This window comes from Dissoconium aciculare (genome assembly GCF_010015565.1).
Source record: "Dissoconium aciculare CBS 342.82 unplaced genomic scaffold K489scaffold_2, whole genome shotgun sequence".
Lineage (NCBI taxonomy): Eukaryota > Fungi > Ascomycota > Dothideomycetes > Mycosphaerellales > Dissoconiaceae > Dissoconium > Dissoconium aciculare.
The window spans coordinates 2,294,082-2,313,912 of NW_022984952.1; the positions used below are offsets into that span (position 1 = coordinate 2,294,082).

General features: G+C 52.5%; 9 protein-coding genes across 9 annotated transcripts; 3 read left to right on the plus strand and 6 right to left on the minus strand.

Moving 5' to 3' along the window:
- The first annotated feature begins 924 nt into the window (after positions 1–924).
- On the plus strand, positions 925–2,671 carry K489DRAFT_377111 (uncharacterized protein). Its single transcript, XM_033604083.1, has 2 exons — positions 925–2,120; positions 2,194–2,671. The coding sequence occupies exons 1-2, from the start codon at positions 999–1,001 to the stop codon at positions 2,245–2,247; spliced, it is 1,176 nt and encodes a 391-aa protein (XP_033463713.1). The 5' UTR covers positions 925–998; the 3' UTR covers positions 2,248–2,671.
- On the minus strand, positions 2,445–3,662 carry K489DRAFT_122534 (uncharacterized protein). The gene is made up of 2 exons (XM_033598979.1): positions 2,830–3,662; positions 2,445–2,762 (listed from the first exon to the last, which is right to left on the minus strand). The coding sequence occupies exon 1, from the start codon at positions 3,213–3,215 to the stop codon at positions 2,871–2,873; it is 345 nt and encodes a 114-aa protein (XP_033463714.1). The 5' UTR covers positions 3,216–3,662; the 3' UTR covers positions 2,445–2,762; positions 2,830–2,870.
- A 1,083-nt stretch (positions 3,663–4,745) lies between these two features.
- K489DRAFT_302755 (DUF676-domain-containing protein) lies at positions 4,746–7,805 on the minus strand (the record flags this gene model as incomplete). Its single annotated transcript, XM_033600460.1, has 2 exons — positions 4,746–4,991; positions 5,112–7,805. Coding segments are annotated over 2 exons (2,940 nt in total), but the record flags the coding sequence as incomplete, so codon positions are not given.
- Positions 7,806–8,557: 752 nt separating this feature from the next.
- Positions 8,558–10,202, minus strand: K489DRAFT_386915 (uncharacterized protein; the record flags this gene model as incomplete). The annotated part of the gene is made up of 2 exons (XM_033606273.1): positions 8,558–9,768; positions 10,073–10,202. 2 exons carry the CDS (start codon positions 10,200–10,202, stop codon positions 8,558–8,560), a joined length of 1,341 nt encoding a protein of 446 aa, XP_033463716.1.
- Positions 10,203–10,539: 337 nt separating this feature from the next.
- K489DRAFT_377114 (uncharacterized protein) lies at positions 10,540–12,097 on the plus strand. Its single transcript, XM_033604084.1, has 2 exons — positions 10,540–10,856; positions 10,995–12,097. Exons 1-2 carry the CDS (start codon positions 10,780–10,782, stop codon positions 11,698–11,700), a joined length of 783 nt encoding a protein of 260 aa, XP_033463717.1. The 5' UTR covers positions 10,540–10,779; the 3' UTR covers positions 11,701–12,097.
- On the minus strand, positions 11,888–12,802 carry K489DRAFT_377116 (uncharacterized protein). Its single transcript, XM_033604085.1, has 2 exons — positions 12,511–12,802; positions 11,888–12,455 (listed from the first exon to the last, which is right to left on the minus strand). The coding sequence occupies exon 2, from the start codon at positions 12,449–12,451 to the stop codon at positions 12,053–12,055; it is 399 nt and encodes a 132-aa protein (XP_033463718.1). The 5' UTR covers positions 12,452–12,455; positions 12,511–12,802; the 3' UTR covers positions 11,888–12,052.
- K489DRAFT_312787 (protein transporter) lies at positions 12,590–13,064 on the minus strand (the record flags this gene model as incomplete). The annotated part of the gene is made up of 2 exons (XM_033600889.1): positions 12,590–12,901; positions 12,969–13,064. 2 exons carry the CDS (start codon positions 13,062–13,064, stop codon positions 12,590–12,592), a joined length of 408 nt encoding a protein of 135 aa, XP_033463719.1.
- A 2,738-nt stretch (positions 13,065–15,802) lies between these two features.
- On the plus strand, positions 15,803–17,987 carry K489DRAFT_429019 (Pex24p-domain-containing protein; the record flags this gene model as incomplete). Its single annotated transcript, XM_033608356.1, has 1 exon — positions 15,803–17,987. Exon 1 carries the CDS (start codon positions 16,152–16,154, stop codon positions 17,985–17,987), a length of 1,836 nt encoding a protein of 611 aa, XP_033463720.1. The 5' UTR covers positions 15,803–16,151.
- Positions 17,988–18,452: 465 nt separating this feature from the next.
- Positions 18,453–19,564, minus strand: K489DRAFT_367875 (uncharacterized protein; the record flags this gene model as incomplete). The annotated part of the gene is made up of 2 exons (XM_033602898.1): positions 18,453–19,205; positions 19,343–19,564. The coding sequence occupies 2 exons, from the start codon at positions 19,562–19,564 to the stop codon at positions 18,453–18,455; spliced, it is 975 nt and encodes a 324-aa protein (XP_033463721.1).
- Positions 19,565–19,831: the final 267 nt, after the last annotated feature.

Genomic DNA, 19,831 nt, shown 5'->3' on the forward strand with positions numbered 1-19,831 from the left:
CAGAACAAAATTGCTTTTACATTTACATTAAGCCTTTTTGGCGTAACTCGTAAGAATTCGTGTGGAAATGCGGTCCTTCAAGAAACACACAGCTTTGGTACTATGCGCCTGCGTCTAGCCGGTCGTTTGCGATTGTTATGCTGGACTTCATATCAAAATCATTTGTTCACACTTTTCGGCCTTCGTGGAATTCTTTTCGTCTTGCAACTCACGTTATCAATACTCTTACAACGGCTCGAAGAACGTCTTTTGCTTCGAGTCTTCGGAGTCTGCTGCACGATTGGAGCATCGCCGAGAGATTTACCATCGTGGATGGTGACTTCCAATTTGCATATGACAATCGGCAATATTCGCATGTCGCTGCCGATCTTATTCACGGGGTCTATCATCGGGGGATCTGGTCCTTCCTGGAGGCGGACTTGACGCGACAGGTCGAGGATCGCCTGTAGAGCGGCAGCTCCGAATATGGCGCGATGGAAAATCGGTTTGAAATACGGGTGCAGCGAACTCGGGTAGTCAGCTGCCTTGCCGATTAGTGGGGATCCGGATTGTCCGATAAACGCCAGCATTGGGCCAGGTGAGATTTCTTGTCGATATTATTCCTGGATGGACGGATATGGTTTCCTCGAGCATGTTGTGTGTGGTGATGGTCAAATCATAGTCTGTCTTTCGTGATTGCTCGTACATGTAGGCACTACTTTCTCCATGCTACGATTGATCCACAACGAACTACCATCTGTTCAGCCGAATCCACTCCGATCTTCGTGTCCGTGGTTGTGGACAAGAGGACATCAATGGAAACATGCAGGTGCCCTCGCATTGTGTTAGGGTTTCGAGCGGAACGTCATCGCACATGCTTAGTCATCGCTTGCTACCTTTCGAGGCTCCCAGGTTTCGAGATCATCGCGAGATCAATTGACTATTCTCAACTTGCTCAGGTGATATTGCACGCGTGAACAGATCTTGGCGCGGACGCTGAATTAGCATGCGCTCGAAGTATGTCAAAAGATGACGCGCTGTACGGCCTGAAGCGGCCACGAAACCTCACAGAAGGTCAAGAACTTTCCTCGACGAAGTCACTCTCCTTCGGCTCGCAGTTGAGCTCCTTGATCGCAACCTCGACTTCAAGCGCCGGAAGCTCGAGATCAGCAACAAAGGCTCGACCGCGCCCATCCAGCACCAAAGATGACATCTTCAAAAAGCACAATGGCAACACTGCGAAACGCGCCAAGCGCGACCTCGAGCCTGATCATGCAGGCGCCTTCCAGCAATCTCACACGACGAATGGAGAGGGTGTAGATCGGGATATTCTGGAGGTCAGCAAGCGAAAGATGCAACAGAAAGCACGACTGTATGCTGCCATGCAGCGTGGAGATTTGGAGGACGTGGATGGAAAATACGCAGTGGACTTTGATGGGAAGTGGGCAGCCGCGCAGGATCGCAAATCAGCAGGCCATGGCCGCGAGCACGACGACGATGACGATGATGACTCTGACGACAGCGATGATCCGAAACAGCAAGAGAAGATCGAATACATTGACGAATTCGGTCGGACGCGCACTGGTACACGTCTCGAAGCTGCTATTGCCGCTCAGCAAGCCAGCAACCAGACCGAAGTCCTCACCGCGCGGCCAGCGGCACCAACGAACCTAATTTACGGCGACACAGTTCAGAGCAATGCATTTGCACCTGATGCCGACCGCATAGAGCGCATGGCCGACCTCGCCGCAAAGCGCGATCGAAGTCTGACACCGCCTCCAAAGATGCACTTCGACAGCAAAGCAGAACTACGAACGCGGGGAACTGGATTCTTCGGCTTTTCTCAGGATGAAGAAACAAGGAATGAGCAGATGAGCAATATGGAGAAGGAGAGACTACAGACAGAGCGAATCCGAGAAGCACGAGAGAAGGATAAGGAAACGGAGAAATCTGCTCGGGAGAAAATGCTGCAGGAGAGGAGAGAGCAGGTTCAGCGTAGGAGAGATGAGGTTGAGAAACGTAGAGCGAAAAGATTGGCGGGTGAATTTCTGGAGGGACTAGTTGCGGAGGAGCAGAGTCGAAGCGCCCTGGCGAAGAGCTCGTCTGAGCTGGCCGCAGGTGAAGACGACAAGGGAGAGAAGGTGAGGGTTCCAGAGGGTCTGCCGTCTAATTCAGATCCTGATAACGCGAGTAGCGCTTACGGATGATGCACAGCGGATCACAGAAAATGAAAAACTGCCTTACACAAGTCCACGAACCAATCTGTGACCTTGTGACAAGTGACGATGTCCAACTCATTCTGACTTCGTTCTCGCAACCACGATTTGTTTTTCTTCTCCGTTTCCAAATGAATCTCAATAGGATGCCGAGCAAGCAGAGAAAGGAAAATCCTCGTAGGTATTTTGTGCGCGCTCAACGGCACCACGCGGAATTACAATCCCTCAAGTTCTATCACAGGCATGAACAAATGTCATCTATGTTCCTCCAACAGTCAATCAGGGACGGTCTCCGCATTCACCACCACTAGAGCCCCCAGAAGTCATCGCAGAGCGCAAGCTCAAGCCCAAGAGAAGGTCAAGAAATAATGTTTACTCTCCCACTGGTCGTCGATCGCCCCTGAGAACCCGTACGAGTCTTCGCTCTGCCTCTGGTCGGCTCCTCTTCATCTATCCCTAGGTTATCCTTGCGGCGGTGTAGGTATGGTTTGACGGTACGGCAAGGCCATGAGAGAGCTTGCTCGAGTGATTCAACGAGGCTATGTAGCGGCACAGGCATGTGATCAGCTTTTTTTATGAATTCCTCTTCCCGACTGTCATTCATTCCATTGATGATCGTAGGGTATTCACCCACCTCGCATTACATAGATTACACACAGGGAGACTTGTGAATCCTTACTTCCTCTCCTTCTCCCTCTCGGTGACTACCGTCGTCTTCTCCGTTGTCGTAGTCGGCGCAGAGGAAGAAGCCGTCATAGTCGAGGCCGCCGAAGTAGTCGTCGCTGTGGCAGCGGATTTCTTCTCTTCATCCAAGGCAGTCTTCTTCGTCTCCCGATCCTTGTTCTCAACTGCGACGTGTTCCTCCGCTTTGAACCGTGCAGCGGCTTGTTCGCGGGCGCGGTCTTGTTTGCGGAGTTTGTGAACTTCCCAGTGTGCGAGACAAGAGGCTAGACAGCAGACTTCGCAGGTGCGGAGGAGGAGCGGGGAGTGCAGAAAGGTGCTGATTGGGTGGCAGCACATCTTAGACTTCTTGCGTGGTTTGTGAGGGGACGGTGAGCTGTCGGTTGATGTTGGACTGGCGGAGTCTAGGCTATTTTTTGATCTTGAGGGGTCGTAATCGCTTTCTAGGTCGGGTTCGGAGGAGGTTATGACGGAGTCGAAGGGGACGGTGGTTCGCAGGAGGTAGAAGTTGGAACCGTTGGTTTGAGTGCGAGGTCGTGAGATGGCGTGAAGGAAGTCGCGCTGTTGGATGGATGACTTGATTTCGTGACGCAGACGATCGAAGCCAGTTCTCTTCAGTGGATCAAAGTTGTTCGGAAACGATGAAGATGCGTCTGGTGCCAGGACGATCTTGCGCTTCTCATGCGAGATTCAAGCGATGGAGGTTTGGTCCACTCTCCTCCTCAAAACTCAAGATACTCGTGAGTCCTAGTAATAGATGAATTGTGGCGATGCGACAACTGGTTTCAAGATGACAGGAAATTATGATGATTGTAATACGAGGATTGTGTCTCTCTGACGGATGTGCAAGAAAGGTATCTGCGACGGCGACCTGAACCAGGAGCAAGACACCCGGACAGTAGTAAACAAAAGAGAGTGGGAAGGAGAGATCTTGGAAGATAGAGATGTCCGTAATTGTCAGTGACGACTTCAACAATATCCTGCCTTACAGCCTTCGAAGGTTCCTTCCAAGATACTGTTGAGCGTCACTCAAAACAAGATAAGCGACTACTTCTTTCCATCTTTCGTAGCATCTCCAATAGCTCCCAGCGCAACTTTCCCAGCGGAAGGCATGACACCACCATCATCCTCATGACTCAACGTCTTCCGTAATCCGACATCAGCGACATTCCTCGGCGAAGAAGGCGGCCGCAAAGACAACGTTTCTGTGTTCTGAATCAACGACTCCGCTTCTTCTGGCTCCTCTACTAACTTATCTGCAACAACGGGTTCGTCCATAGCAGCAGTGTCAAAAAACGCTCCCACGGGACTTCCGGCGGACATGGCATTGACGCGTACGGTCGCGACAGACGACGCGTTCGACTTCTTCCTCCGATGATTCGGCGAGGTCGGGGTCGTCGGGGTCGTCGTCGGCGAAAGGCCGCGGTGGCCTTCGATCAACGGGGCAAGAGGGCTTTTGGATGCTGTTGGCGTCGCTTCGTCGTCGTCTTCGGCGGGAAAGGGCTGGCCCGGGTCAGGTTTACGCCCGGCGTTGGGGTTGAGGAAGCGCGCGACAACGTTGCGCTCGTCCACGGCATCGGAGTCTTCGCCATCCGAGCCCTCGAAGAAGGAGTCGTCCCAGACACCGCTGCCATCGCGACTGAGCGGTGCCACGTTAGAGCGAATGCTACTTCCCCGTGACGTTGGGTGGCCCATGGACGCCGTGGGGCTCTGGAGGTCGGTCAATTCGTCCCGGGCCTCGCGCATTTCGCTCTGCGTTCGAGCATGGGAGGAAGGTTTTTGCCCGCCAGCGCCATGAGTCTGCCCTCTGACTTCCTCGCCTTCTTTCTTGGCGTGTTTCCCGTTCTCTGCATTGCCTCCATCAGAACCTGCCCGCTCTCTTGTGTCTTCATCTTCATCACGAGTACGAGCGGCTTCGGTATCAGCAAAGTGAGTGTCACAAAGATGCTTGATCACGGGCCATCCGTATGCATTAGCAAACATTCGTCTGACGATCATATTGTTATGAGCATCTGGCTCGAGACGCACAAGGACCTTGCGCCAGGTGAGATCTTGATGATAAGCTCGTGCAATCTTCTCCTCGATTTTCATAGGAGAGGTGTCTTGGGATGTGCTCTTAGTCGGAGGGGATCGCAGAGTTGATTCATTTTGCTGGCGAGATGGGGGCTGGCTGCCACTAGAGTTGGCGGTGCTTGGGGCTGGGGTCACAGATTCAGGATCAGGTGCATCAAAGACTTTGTGTTGAAGAGTGGTGAGCTCATTAGATGTTGTCCGACTCAGAGGCTGCCGTCCAGATCCTCGTCGGCTGCCATTCGCCTTTTTGACAGGTGGCGGTGGAATATCTTCTGGTCGATAGACTCGATCATGGAAAATTGTTCGAGCGCGGACGGCGGGATCCGCAATCCACTGCTTACTAGGCAAAGGTGGATGTAACAGATCACCGGCGGACTCGAAGATGGACGTACGCGGAGGCAACGACGGCGCCCTCGCGGCGCTCGCATCGGACGTACTCGATGATGTGGTGTTGCCGCGAGACGCTACAGGACGCTTTGCAATGTGCGAAGGCGAAATGTGATGTGTTGGGTTAATGGTGGGGTTACGCGCCGTTCCTGCATCTTGCTCTGATGATTCGTCGTTACTCTCAGGGTTGTCATCGAAGGAGAGTGTCTGCGCGCGATGAAATGCCTTAGATGTCTTCTTCGAAGGTTGAGGCGGTGGTTTGGGTTGATCTGGCGGGTTTGGGCGCAGCCAACCGAGGACAGTATCAATCACACCACCTCCATTTTGGTTCGCATTCTTCTCAGTCCGCTGCTTCTTCAGAGGTGCAGGTGTATCATCCGAGGGCGCCTGCTCATTTTCCTGACTCTTTCGGAAACTGAGTCGCTTGCCGTCCTCCTGCGTCTCGTTTTCAGCGGGTTGCGGGACGGTATCGCCACTTGCTGGTCGCTTGAGAGCGTTGTTACCATCGGACTCGTCGTCGTCATCATCATAGCCACGCTCCGACGTGACATTTGGCTTAATGGTCGACAAGTTGGCGCCTGTCAATTCAGCCCAACCCCATCCCGCCATGGTTCCAATCAAACCGTTCTCTCGCCTGGCCTTCTCCACTTTGCCTAAGCCGCGCCAGTCGAGGAAGAGCAGACAACTTGTGCGCAGCGGCACGATGCCATCGTTGACAACATTCGAGTAGACTGTGCGGTTGCGAAACATTTTCAAAACTTGATGAGCAGGACCGGTAGGCAGAATCCGCAACAATGGCTTCGCAGAGGCATCAGGTTTCTTCTCCTCCTCCTCCTTGTTCTTATTTTGCAGATTCGCAAGACCACCCACCACAGCATTCCACCCTCCCTTGGCCACATTGGGCGCACGCCAGGTCAATCCTAAGTCTTGACCGGTTCGACCCACGAGTCCAAAATCTAATGCGAATTTGACGTACATCGGATTTTCGTTGCTCAGTCCAAGCATGGGAGATGCCATGCAAATGAAATTGATAGGTTCGATGTTCTTGAAGAATGTCGGGCTGTGCTTGTGGATGTAAGCAATGGCATATGTCTGAATCAAGCCACCCAAGCTGTGACCGACGAACGAGATGCTGGTAATCTTGTAGGGTAGATCTTCGGGGTTTTGCGTATATCGGGGATGATGGATTGAGCTACCATGATGCGACGGTGCACCATCGCGCTTTGCCTTGTCAGCCTCGCTATGAAAAGTGTCGCTGAGCTTCCGAGAGAACGTCTTCTTGACAGGTAAAAATGGTTGATCGGGATAAGTGAAACGCAGGACATATTTAGCCAAGCGCTTTCCCAGATATTGGATGCCGTTCTCGGTGCGAATTGCATTGCCAGTAAATCCACGTACGACCGTGAGCTCCTCGTCGTCAGAGCAGTCGGCATCATTGTCCAACTCGTCTTGTCCTCCGGACAATGCCGCTGTGGATGTGCCATTTTCGTCATGCTCCTCGGATCCATTTTCGGCACTTTTGGTGGTTTTAGCGTTGCTCCCCGTAGAATGGTCTTTGCGATATTGCCTCTTGCGCTTGCGCGCATCCAGTCTCGCCTGCTTGACTGTCGCATCGATACTCTCCTTAAGGAACAGCATGTCTGCCCCAATATTGCTATGCAAACCATGTGTCACCACCACTAAATGAACATTTCGCTTCTTCTTTTCCTTCGCCTCCTTTTGTGCTTTGGCTGTCGCCGACCTGGTCCCATCACTGGGGGCGTGCTTCGCTTCGTCCTCCTCTATCCGCTCAGGCAACGGTGGTTTGTCCCATAGTACCTCGGTGTCCTCTACAACCAAGCGGACTGCTTTCGAGTAGACTCCTTCGGTGGTGACGTGCTCTCGCTTCCGTGCCTCGCGGCGTTCCTGCTCACTGTACTGCTCCTTCACTCGGCCAGGCCTGCCTTGACCGTTTCCGTTGACACCAGTGAAGCCAAGATTTAAGGCACGCTCCTCTCGGCCTACCAGCAACTCGAATCCCACAGTCGCAGAGTTAGAGAAAAGGATTTGAGACGCGACCTCGATGATCCACGTGACACTTCCTCTCTCGTTCGTTGCCTCTGATTGGGACGACTTTGGCCGCGGCTTGTATGATACATCCGCTCCAGTTTCCCTTATCACCTCCGGGACGAGCAATTTTGCAGTGAAGCTTCCTCCCGCCTTGACCATGGGCTCATATTCTGGCGCGCCCTCCTTTTCAGGGTTCTCGATCTTCTTGTGTGGGTTGAAGGTGACTGGATAAGCCGACACGTGCAGAGCGTATGGCCCATGTACCCATGCAGCGCGAAGAGGAATCGCCGAGGTGTTCTTGACTTTGAGGTGCAGGTGAGTCGGCGTTGGAAGGACGCGATCACGAGAAGGCGTGTAGGTCAGCGTGTACCGGACGACCTCGCCGACCTTGACGCTGCCGACCTGGTGAACAAGCAGCATGTTGCCGGTAGAGAGTCCAGCGAGGACGGTGTACAGGTTTGTGTGGAGGAAAGGAACGATGTGCTCTATTGGCGCTACATGAATGATGAAGGATGTCCTCGAGCGTTATCTTTCTAGTGCCGCTGACGTCGTTTGTCGTAACCGAACATGTGCGAACTTTTGGATCTTAGTCTCACGATCCTTGCGCTAGTCGCTCAGAGAGGTCATTTTAGCACGACGCCGCAGGAATGCGCCTCCGCTGGACGGAATGTCAGACACTATGCGCATGCTGAAGCATCCGGTAGGTACAATAACATTTCCGAAGCATTTTCAATGGTGCAGCATAAACCATGGAAGCTTATCTCTTGTTCACGGCTGACAGGTGGAGACAATCTGCGTAAGCGCACGTGTAGTTTGACCACTCTCGGGAATTTTACAAGCACCGGCATCCACGGGTAGCCCTAGCTACAGTGTGTGATGATGGAGTGCTGACTCGCGCGAACCTCGGCGGGTGAGAATTTGTCGTGTGTATTACTAATCACCAATGTTCTCGCTTCCACAGCCTCCGGCTAAGAATGCTCTAGGGTTTGGGTTCGGCTCAACCTGGAATGACAATATACTGTACCAAGCCACAAGCCTCCGACCAGCAGTGGATTATGGTTATGGGGTAGTCATGATCAGAACAAACGATGCATTCAGATTCAACTGGGCTCAGCTGCAATAGTCCGAAGGTGGTCGCTGCAGACAATGCTTCTGTTGCGAAGGTTGACGCATTAAACAACAAGATCAATCACACTACCTCCAGCGCCTTCATCTTCCCACCTCTTCACCTCTACCCATCCGCCTTTCTCCACCACGACAATCTTGCCATCAATACAAATTCTCCTCCACCTACCCTTCCCTCCCTTCCCATCCTCATCCGCATCCGTCGCGTCGTCTTCGGCCATTTCTATCCTCAGACCAGCGACAGGAAGATAGTTTACGCGCGCATCCTCCACATGTTGTCCTCCCTGGAAAGCCTTCGTCATCAGGCCCATGACTTCATCGCCACTCATAGGTCCAAATTGTATGACGCGGAGAATTCCATCAAGTGGTGCGGCGCCAGGACTGATGTTGAAGGATGCTTCCAGGTGGGAATTGAACGTCGCCAGGACGTATGCGTGCTGGTCAGCGGTTTCTGCATCTCCGGCGGATGATGGGAGAGATTGCCACGCTCCTTGGACCGACGTATGGGACGAAGATGAAGATGTAGACTGTGCGGAAGCTTGTGGATGTGGGATGATTCTGATCTTGCCTTTGTACACATGTGGCGCTGACCCATCGGCTGGGTACATCGCATCCATGGCCGCTTTGGTGAAGCGTTCACGACCGAATTTGCGGAATTCCGGTGCGTCACTATCTGCGACGAGACCTGCATGGAGAGCCCACGAGAGAACTACGGCACCGTATGCGATGGGTCTGCCTTCAGTATCGTTGGCAAGAGGTGCTGTGCTCCGGCCTTGGTCGACCAGGTACCTCGCGCCAGGAGAGAAGGTTGCGCTAAATAATGGCAAAGGGTAGGCAGCAGTGCTACGTAGCCAAGTTCTCAAACCGAAGGTCTCGGTGTTTGCCGTCAGGCCAGCGCTGTGCGCTGTTGCATTTCCTGTGCCCAATGACAGAAGGGTGATTGTCGGTCGAACATAATCAGATTTCCGAGTGCCAGTGACCAACGCGTTCACGATATCCAAAACGCCGCCATCACCGCTGAGCAGAACTATCGACTGAGCCTGGCCACGGTTTGCGGTTGGGAGGAAGATATCTTCAACGAGTGTCGTGACGGAGGCCACCGATGTTGTGGTGTGAAGGGTGTAGTCCTGATTCTGGGTGAGCTTGAAGAGACCGAGAAGGGGCTTGACGATTTGGTCGTAGAACTGTGAAGCGAATCCAGTGCCAGAGCCAGTAGAAACTATGATGTGACGATGGGGTGATTGAGAGCGAGCCGGGTCTGGAAGAAATCCCCACGAACGGCGGCTATTTTCCGTGATAGAGAGATCTTGAACCGCCAGCCTAGGAGGGTTGGTCACTCGGTGATGTCGCAGGATGATAGGACAAACACTCTTGTCATTCTCAGCTCCGGCATTCTTCTCGACATAGATTAAATCGTAACCAGGACCGCTGTTGTCTATGGGAGCCAGAGCAATTATGTTCTTCAATGAGATCGTGTTGGTACTAGAAGAAGATTCTTCACAAAATATCGCATGTCAATTGGACCGGATCATGATTCTCTCACTGAACATGTGTTGACATACGAGTCTGATCTTTCGCAATCCATCTCAAGCCTGTTTGGTCTGCTTGACCATCACTTTGGAATGTGAAGGAAACCGTGCCGTCATCTATCGATCCCTGACTTTGCCTTCCATCTGACAAATCTTGAGACATGGTGAAGTTCGAAGACGACGGCGATTAATTTATAGACCAGCTGGACAGAATGTACGCAGTTCAGTAAGAATGAACACTGTGTGTGTGCACAGTAGCAAGGAAACTACATGTCCGGGGTGAAACTCGTAATATTTATTGTACATCCAAGGTATTTCAAGATGTCGCAATCGGTCCTTCAGCTCCGGGATGTGTTGCTGCATGTCTACCTAGGTATGATGGATAATACGCGACTGCAGCATTTTACGGAACAGGCGTCATCGGCGACGTCGTTGCACGGCGTAGTCACCCAATTTTAGAACGCCGCAGCAGCCAGCAACAGGGAATAAGCTCTCTCTGATGAAACTTGAATGATTGGATCGTCAGGCACAGCACAACTAAGAATTGCGGCTCAGCACGATTCTTCAACCTCCTTTTGAAACACGATCACTTCTTGTACGGGACCGCCTCTATCTCGAGAACAATCCATGATTACAGAACTCCCGAAGATTGGACAACGGTCATAGCAACAACTCGTTCAAGGCGCATCGCATGCAATAATCCATAAGCCCGCCGCGGAACTCAACAACGTACCGCCGCCATGGCACTCGGCGGCCTTGGAATCTTCTTCATAACTCTCTTCGTCTTGATACTAATCGCCTACATAAGTTACATTGTGTAAGAGAACCCGCTCCTTCACACATTCACCTGCTCCCAATGTCGCAACCTTCGATGGAGAAAATCCCATAGACATTACCAAGTCAAGACCAAACCCACTCGAACTGATTCAACTGACAATCCACCTCCCTCCCTCAGATACATCGAATACAACGCGCGCAAACGCGGCCTCCCCAAACCCTCATGGTTTCCCTTCCTCAAACGCCGTAGCAACCCGAACCCGCGAAGCTACCAAAACCCATCTCCCGCACCCGGCGGGATCATCGGCTGGTTCAATGACAAAATCGCCTCGATCCGGAACAGGCGCACCGCCGGCGGCGCCTACGAACACACTAGCTACAACAGCGGCGTCGGCGGCACGCCTGTCGTCGGTCGCGGCGGCGCGGCCTCCGGAGGCCGTCATGGCTTCGGACCGTTAGACCCAGACGAGGCATGGGATGCCCGTGTTGACCATGAGACGAGTGGATACTACGAGGAGCAGGAGATGGGAGATGCCAGTGGCGGGATGTATCATGGCACAGGATACTCGAATGCGGCGCAGCGGCAGCGGGAGTTGGATTCGCGGTACGATGAGGAGATGCATGGCGGTGCGGCGGCGGGACCGCCGAAGGGTGCTGTGCCGAGAGAGAACCCTTTCGGCGATCATGCGGCGGTGGGAGCGAGTCCGACGGAATTACGGAGTGTGAGTCCCCGGCCGGCGGTTGTCACGCAGACGCAGGGGGCTGCGCAGCAGCAGCAGCAGCAGCAGGGGCATAAGAAGGGGAATCCGAGCGTGGCGACGTTAGGGAGTGCGGATGAGAATAGTCCGTTGGAGAGGAGGAGTATGTTCCGCGAGGATGTTTGAAGAAGTTGTTGTTTCTGCCTGCGAAAAAGAGGGGAGAGCTGCGGAGAAGGAACATGTGTAGTAGGGCAAGAGGAGAGGAATCGTTTCTTCGTCATTACATTTTTCCACGATTGTATGAGATTTTGTGTTTCTAGTTCCATGCAAGCGGAGATGTTTTGGTGTAGAACGCTGTGATTGGAGAAGTAATCCGAGCTGCAGCCCCAGCATCGACTGAATGCGCGTGATCAAATATCCCAGGAGACCTTTCCCAGACGAATATCGTGATTGTCCGCTTGAGTCGGGCAGAGAGCCTGTCCTCGGGAACATTTGAGGACACATGAGAATGTGGTTGATATGGCAGTCATCAGCGCATCTAGTAATTGTACATGTAATTGCACTCCAATCGAGAAGCAATGAGGGTTTGCTTTTGCGGCAATGCGATATTCCAAACATGTAGGCCCCACATTGGTTGTCGCAGGAATAGAAAAACTTCGCCAGAGCCTCCCTTCTTCCGTCTAACGAGGTCGCCCGCCAGTTTGGCCCAATAGACGCCCAGAAACTCCGCCGCTAGTAATGCAATAAGAAGAGTCGCGATTGAGGCACGCAGGCGATGCTCGAAACATGGCTTTTGTGGAAGATGGTGATGGTACAGTTCGGCAGTGTGATCGACCGATTCGACGTGGTTATCGCTCATACACGCAAATCGATTGTCGCTTTCAGCTGTTCTTTGGCGGTGCTGTCGATGAGGATGAGGCGGACTCTGCCGATGCATATTGCTGCTGCTGTTTCAGCTTGTGCGCCTGTGGGAAAGAGATTGTTGAATCAGCATACCATGAAACCTGCCAAACTTCTGCGCCTCTTTATCCTCCTGCTACCATCCGCCACTGTGTATTTCCAAGGCATCGCTCATTCACCGATCGCGATACAATTTCGGCTTCCACCCTTCTTTCAACTCTTGCTCACGAAGCCGCGCCTCTTCTGCAACACGTACCTCCATCTCTATCCTCTCTCGTGCCCTTAGCACTTTACTCTGAAGGTAAAAGCTCCCGCCCCTCTTCGGGTCGTTCATGTCGAATAATCGCTTAAATTGCTCGTGGATCCTGGTGACATCTGTTTGGCCAGCTTTCGGTGGCGAGACGTTCAAAATTTGACACGCTTCTTGTAGTGTCAAGCCGGATGATGAAAGTGTGTTTCCTGCGGTTCCCGATGAGGCCGCATGTTTCTGTACATCGAATTGACGTTAGCACAAAGATGCCCGGATATGATGAGGAGATTTATGCGAGACAAACTTGTGACGCAGCTGCCTGCTTGTATGCTTCGGCGAAGGCGCGGCCGAAGACTCGGGCGCCGGTGAAGACGATCTGAGTGACGATGCGATGCGCCATCGTTCAGATAATATCTGCGTCGCAGATCGTGATGTCAATGATTTCAGGCGATGTGGATTTCGACGATTGCAATTGCAACTGTGATGCCGCAATGTCCCGCAATTCGCTTGTGGCGCTCAACAAAGAAATTATGATGATGGCAAAGCCGTCGTTCGGGAGTGTCGCCGAAGTCGTACATCAAGATTTGAGATGCCGACCATAATTCTAGGGGACCGACACGCCGCGATGTAGATGCCTCAGGCTGAAATCAGCTCAGTTTGGCCGCACCACTTCATGTCATCCCACACTGATATACCATGTGTGATCCGATACATGAAGCACTCGATTATGGCTCGTCAATAACTGGTCATATTTCAATGCTTTGCTCGACTCACCGACGGCAGGACATTTCAAGATGATTGCACACTCCTCGCCATGTCGATGCTGGAAGCAGTAAAGACGACTAGCATGACCATCCGAGCTGCATAATGCCAGATGCAACGAAATCAATGTGGAATTTTCAGATCATCACTACAAGTTTGTAAGCTTCTGGAATGTTCTTTGCTAATGATACATTATTCGTTATCACGAGGATTTTTGGATTGTACATTGCGGAACAGGACTTTAGTTTCATCTGGACGCCAGGTGTTGAAGCCCGAAAACTGGGTCGATGCGAAACCGCATTCCAGCGAAGGCTGAAGCAAAATGAATTACACAATTTAGCCTCTCGCGCGCCCTACAAGTTTGAGAAAACATTCTCGAGTCTTGTGGCCAGCTATGCAGCCCTTAAATGGGTATACAATGTGATTGCTCTCGTGGACATCTCTCCAATTCAAGACATTCGCTCTCCTCGATATTTCCAAACTAAAGACGATTGCTAAGTATTGCTGCGCTGCGCCGCTTCAACTACAACAAGACAACTTCGCAATGCTTGACTCGTTTGGTGGGAAGTGTGCACTTCGTCATGCTAGGCCAATTTCGCCTGCGTTCTCATCCTTTGTATGTCGTCCACGGCCGACGCAAGATCTCGCAATGACACAACTCCCAAACTGCTCCACGACAATCAATCCACAATCTCATAGTGAACGCGAACACATTGCTCCATCGAACCCCGTCATGGGCTAGAGTGGAAATGGTGGAAACCGACAATCAGACTGATGAGTCCAGTGAGCCGACCCCGGTTGCGGGCGGATCGACCTTGCAGTCAAACAAACCTGCTCGAGGGTGACTAGTATCTCCACAAACTCAGGCTTCCAGCCATTTGACCCAGAGGGCCGAGCCGCGATCGAAGAACGAGACGCCATCGAGTGGTTACATGCCATCACGGAGTGCATTCCTCCCCGAGTCAAAGATCTCTTACGGAGTCCACAATCGTCCGCGTGGGATAAATTTGAGGAGCTTGCTGTGTTCTTTCAAGATGAAAATGCAAGCGTGTACGCCAACAAATGCTTCTGGCATGGGGACAGGTTCTGGGTCAACGACAATTGGACACCGACCCCATTCTGCACCGACGCGGAGTGCTGCTGCGACAATCCTCCCAATCCATCGTGTGGTCCACTTGAACTGGTTAGTATCACTCGCGTCCCAGTATGCATCGATCCCACATCACGCGGGCTACGCGAATCGACAGGATTGCTATGATGATGCTCAGCGTGTGGCTCCGCACGCTGCTACACCCTACTGAAGAACTTTACCAGGCATCCTCGTGACGCTAGAGTTTGAGACACAATATTAGTGCGGGAAGGAATCCTCTGGAGAGCGATACCTAGTGATGTTTGAACATGTCCCGGTTTTCCAAGGAATTCAATGCTCGGAGCAAGCACCCTTGAATTATGAGGATCCCTGAGTGCTCTTGCTTCTATTTCCTTTCTGCCAAGACGCTTTGTACCCTGCGTTATTTTATCAGGCCTTGAAGCGATCCGTGAATAGCTTTGAACAATGACATGGGCTGGTTGTTCCTTAGGGTTTTCAGCCCACATTGTATTCATTCGTTTTCAAATAGCATGAGCTCCAGGCCTTTCATGAATACCTGACACCGTTCATTGGTCTCCGTAAGGTCTGCCATGGTTTTTCAAGATCTGAAAGTTGGTCGTGATGTGTTGCATCGACCAGACGCAGTGATCCTGAATTTGCCCCAGAAAGTTGTTGTGTCGATGGCTGGCTGCTGTCTCGCTGCGGCTGTTGGCGAGCCCCGGCGGGACGGAAGACCGACGTCAGCCGTCAGCCGACAGCCGACGCTGGTGGACATTATTACGCAACGGCAGACACATGCACAATTGAACACACGATCACATGTCAGCACACGGACTGACGAAGGTGATCAACGTATTCTCCTCCCTCCCGACGGCGGAATAATCATCATCGACGTGAATGGTCTTGGCTTGTCCCACCGCTCCGCCCTCTGCAAGAAGTTCAAACTCTGTTTCCGCCTTCGCCGCGGCGATGACATAGAGAGAAGAGTTGGCTGCTCCACTCGAGATCCCCGAAACATTCTCGCACGCGCGCACTTGCTCGGACCTCTGCAAATTTATCTTGATCGCTCGCCGGCCGAGGTGAGTTACAGAAGTACGTCAGGTCTCGTTGCCTACCTCTGCTCCTGCTGCGCTGTGATATCTTTGCTGGTTGTCCTTCTACTACTTCTTTGTACTGCCATCACGACACGTCATTTGCCGCGCTTGCTGTCAGTTGCAGGGCCGCGCGCCTCTCCGCACATTTCGAATTCCTCCCTCCTTCAGCAGAACAATTGTTCATGGCTGCTCTCGGTAAGAAATTTACGATGTCTTGTGCATCCTATTCCTTTCTTCATTACATGGCTCGTGCCGGTGTACGATACCTTGAGTGTGGTCGTCTCATTAAATTCGGGATTGACTCGCTCCCGCTGTGTCACTTCTCGAGCTGGTGAAAGTATGAGAAAGCGGCTGCCTGATCAAGGCATCTGTGGAAATATCCATGGCCGATACATGATGCTCGCTACTCCAGCATAGCCTCAATTCATGAGGCTCGCATATGCTCCATGTCGGGAGTACAGGAGTCAGCAATGCGCTTCGACATGATGTCTTTTCTTCTCTCATTTGCATCTGATCTTTTGCGTCACCAAGCCATGCCAGAATGGGCACACGTCGTCGGATCACTCGGCTAATCAGTAACTCTATAGAAACCCCGTGGATGGCCCCAATGAGCGAAAGGCCAACTTCCTCGCGGACCCGCAGCGGTCTGGACAATGGTCCTCGAGACAATAGTGTTCCTGATGCCACGATTGCTGCATTTTCGCCAAACCAGCAAACAGCGACACGACATCGAAATCGTGCAGTCGTGATCCATCAGAAGTCCCCACTGCTCGTTTCTACTCCTCCACAGATCACGCGTGCCTTAGCGTACTCACATCCATTCATTCTTCCTCTGAATGCTCTGGCAGGGCTTATCACATGGACGACAGGAGATCCATGGGAGAGCTTTCTCTTTGTTGCTTGCTTCTGGTTCATCACACTATACCTCGATACGATACTCCGGTGGACTGGCCCTCTCGTCGCCATTGGCGTGATTGTGGTAGCCATGCACTCGCGGAGGTACAATCCTCTTTCTAGTACAAATTGGTCTACAGCTTCGGAGAAAAGTCGCCGCCAATCAAATCCTGCTTCATTATCGAGCACTCCGCCTCCACGCAAGAGTCTGGACGAGATTCTCGAGACACTCCGCGTGTTCACCAACCGATGTGATGTCATCATCGACCCATTCCTTCAGTTCACGGATTTTTTGAGCACCCAAACCTCCGCCACTTCTGCGTCGCCACGACCTTCTCTGACATCTCTCTTTCTCCGTCTCATGGCGATCACGCCGCTATGGATCATTCTTGCACTGCCTCCAATCGGTATCATCACCACGACTCGCATCACCCTGGTGATCGGCACTGTTGGCCTGACCTGGCACTCTGTCCCCGCAAGGGTGTCCCGAACAATACTATGGCGTAGCCACTCCGTTCGCTATCTTGCAAGCCTTGTCACTGGATTACAATTGACAAATCATACCGGCCTAACCATCCCTCCAGGCTCAGCTTACCATCCCAACTCAGCCGTCGCCCGTGCTCTGCAGTCTGAAACATCGGACAACACCAAAGATTCGAAAGCAGCAGGTGTCAGTTTCACGTTTGCGATTTACGAGAATCAGCGAAGATGGGTGGGACTGGGCTTCACCTCAAACCTTCTGCCCGCAGAACGACAAGCATGGACCGAGGAACACGGCAATGCGTGCGCAGATCTCCAACACTTCACCTTGCCTAGCACCGGATCTGATACCATTCAATGGCGCTGGGTTCCAGGAAGCGAATGGCGCGTAGATCCCAGCTGGACAGACGACGCATTAGGTCCCGCATCCTCCGTCTCTCCTTCAGGTGATGGCAAGACCGCCGCCACATCCACCATCGCCGGCTCTGCTGGTTCCAGCGAAGGCTGGATATACTACGACAACAAATGGCGCGGCGGAAGTAAAACCGACGACTCCTGGACCAAATGGACCCGTCGCCGCCGCTGGATCCGCGATGCCGCCCTTGTCGAAGTCGTCCCAACTCTCGACCCAGCCAACCCCGACCAATCTCCCTCCACCACCAACCTCCCAACCGCATCGCCAACAACCCCCACCGCCACGGGCCGCGAACTTCGTTCAAATTCGAGCACTTCAACTCGCGCACGCGCGAGCTCTTCTGCTACTGCGAAGAAAGGTTGGTTCGGCGGTTCGCGGAATGCTGCCTCTAACAATAACTCGGCGAAGGCGAGGAGTTTCGTCGATGGGAATTCGACGGATGATGCTGCTTCTGTGGTAGCGAATTCGTCGGACGTGGAGAAGGCTAAGAGGGCAAGGCTTGAAGAGGATGTTCATACGCCTTTGAGGTATAGAGAGGAAGGCATTGATCGGAGCATCGGTGATGGATTGGCAGAGGGGCTGAGTTGAGTGGTTTGCAAGATTCCTGGTCTTCTCTTCATGTGCACGGCTTTCAATTTTTATCGGGCTTTTTATGAGAAAGCTTTGGGAATGTCGATGCACATGTACATGAAGTGTCATTTCTGGTAGAATCTCCTGCGGTGGGCAGATATGTGCAATTATATGAGCGGGTTCCACGTCGTGATGGTCCCGGGTCACGTTTCTTGATGCGACTCATGCATACAATAACTGCAGTCAGCCGTGTGTCCCCCTCAACTCAACTTCTCGGAGCAGCAATACATTCATAAACCCGGAAAGCCATCAAGATATCAAGCAATCATCCACTTGAGCAATGGCCCATCCGGCACCAGAACGCCAATCAACGCCTCCATACAGCCCATCTGTTCACTGAAAACATCAGACCTCAAATCCACGCCTGCGCCACTCGATAAACATTCTGATCATACATTGAAAAACACCATATTTTCGCAATCATTACCGTCCTCCATCAGCGACCGCCACCGCCGCAGCCGCCGTCACCACCGCCGCATTCGCTGTTGCAATTTCATCGTGAATCCGTCGCTCGAGCCGTCTGTCAATCTGAGGAGGCGGGGAATGCAGGCGGTCTTCTTGGCCGGATATTGACAAGTCGATCTGGTTGTCTGGGAAGATATGATCTGGCGGCTGGAGTGTGTGTGTGTGCTCGGCGAGGTCGGGCTGGATTGCGTCGTCGTGGTTGGGTTGAGATGGGAATGGTTGGAGATGGGATGAGGAGAGGATGAGGTCTGGGGGGAGTTCTTGCTCCGGGAAGGGAGTGTGGTGGAGATGGAGATCTTGTTGGCTAGGGAGTGGTTGTTGTTGGTCGAAGGGATGTGGATTTGAATTCTCATCTTGAGGGAGATCTTGCGATGGATCGTCGATGGGTGTGAGAAGTTCGCCAGATTCGTGATTTATTGCACTACCTAATCCATGACTGTGGTGTTCTCGATGATCCATCGAATGTGTACTCGTTGCCGATGTTCCCTGCAGCAGGGGCAGATCCGGATGCGTCTCCAAGAGCTGCTGTCGCGTGACTTCGTCGATGGGCTGGCCGGATTCCTCAAACTCGATAACCCGTAACCACTTCCGCTTCATCTTGGACATGGTCGTCGTGCTGCAGACAATGTGGAAACGATCATGGATCAGCCATACCAAGTCGTCGAGATATCGATTTCGATTGGATGGGACACGAAGCCAATCGAGAACTTCCTGGACATATGGTCAGCTTCGAATGATGTTCAGATCAAATTGTATGCAAAAAGCATCAATTTTTGATGTCTCACGCTACAGCATTCATTCGCACGAAATTTACACACAGGGCGTGAGTCGTACAAATGAGGACTTACCAATTCTTGCTCTGCCGTCAGCACTTTCGGACGACCATTTTTCTTGTTCAACTCAGGTGGCATGTAATTTGTTCCATGTTGTTCCAGGCAACGTTTCATACGATATATTGAGCTACGTCCCACTTTCAATCGACGATGTATCGTGGTGGGATCGAAGCCAGCCTCGAGCAATTCTTTTATTTGAGCTTGCACCTCATTTGACTGCTTGCCAGAGCCGGGCATGACTGCGGCCCGAGATGGACTCGACACGGAATTGGAAGCCGATCGGTAGGGCCGATGCGGGAATGGGCGATCGGAGGAAGGACGCGATATAGTGGTGGACACTTTTGCTCCAGTGAGGACGAATTGATCCCAGAGGTTCTTGCGGACAGTTTGAATGGCACAGAATTGCTGTGCTCCAGGCTGTGTGCCATTGCGTGAGGATGACTCCGCATCGGGACTGGTCGACGGATCTGTCCGCTCGACGCCCGGCTTCACCCGTCGTCGTTG

Coding starts and splice junctions, on each gene's coding strand:
- K489DRAFT_377111 (XM_033604083.1), top strand. CDS start 999: ATGTCAAAAGATGACGCGCTGTACGGCCTGAAGCGGCCACGAAACCTC. Junction 2,121..2,193: donor AAGACGACAAGGGAGAGAAG/GTGAGGGTTCCA, acceptor GATGATGCACAG/CGGATCACAGAAAATGAAAA.
- K489DRAFT_122534 (XM_033598979.1), bottom strand. CDS start 3,215: ATGTGCTGCCACCCAATCAGCACCTTTCTGCACTCCCCGCTCCTCCTC.
- K489DRAFT_377114 (XM_033604084.1), top strand. CDS start 10,780: ATGGCACTCGGCGGCCTTGGAATCTTCTTCATAACTCTCTTCGTCTTG. Junction 10,857..10,994: donor GCCTACATAAGTTACATTGT/GTAAGAGAACCC, acceptor TCCCTCCCTCAG/ATACATCGAATACAACGCGC.
- K489DRAFT_377116 (XM_033604085.1), bottom strand. CDS start 12,451: ATGCATCGGCAGAGTCCGCCTCATCCTCATCGACAGCACCGCCAAAGA.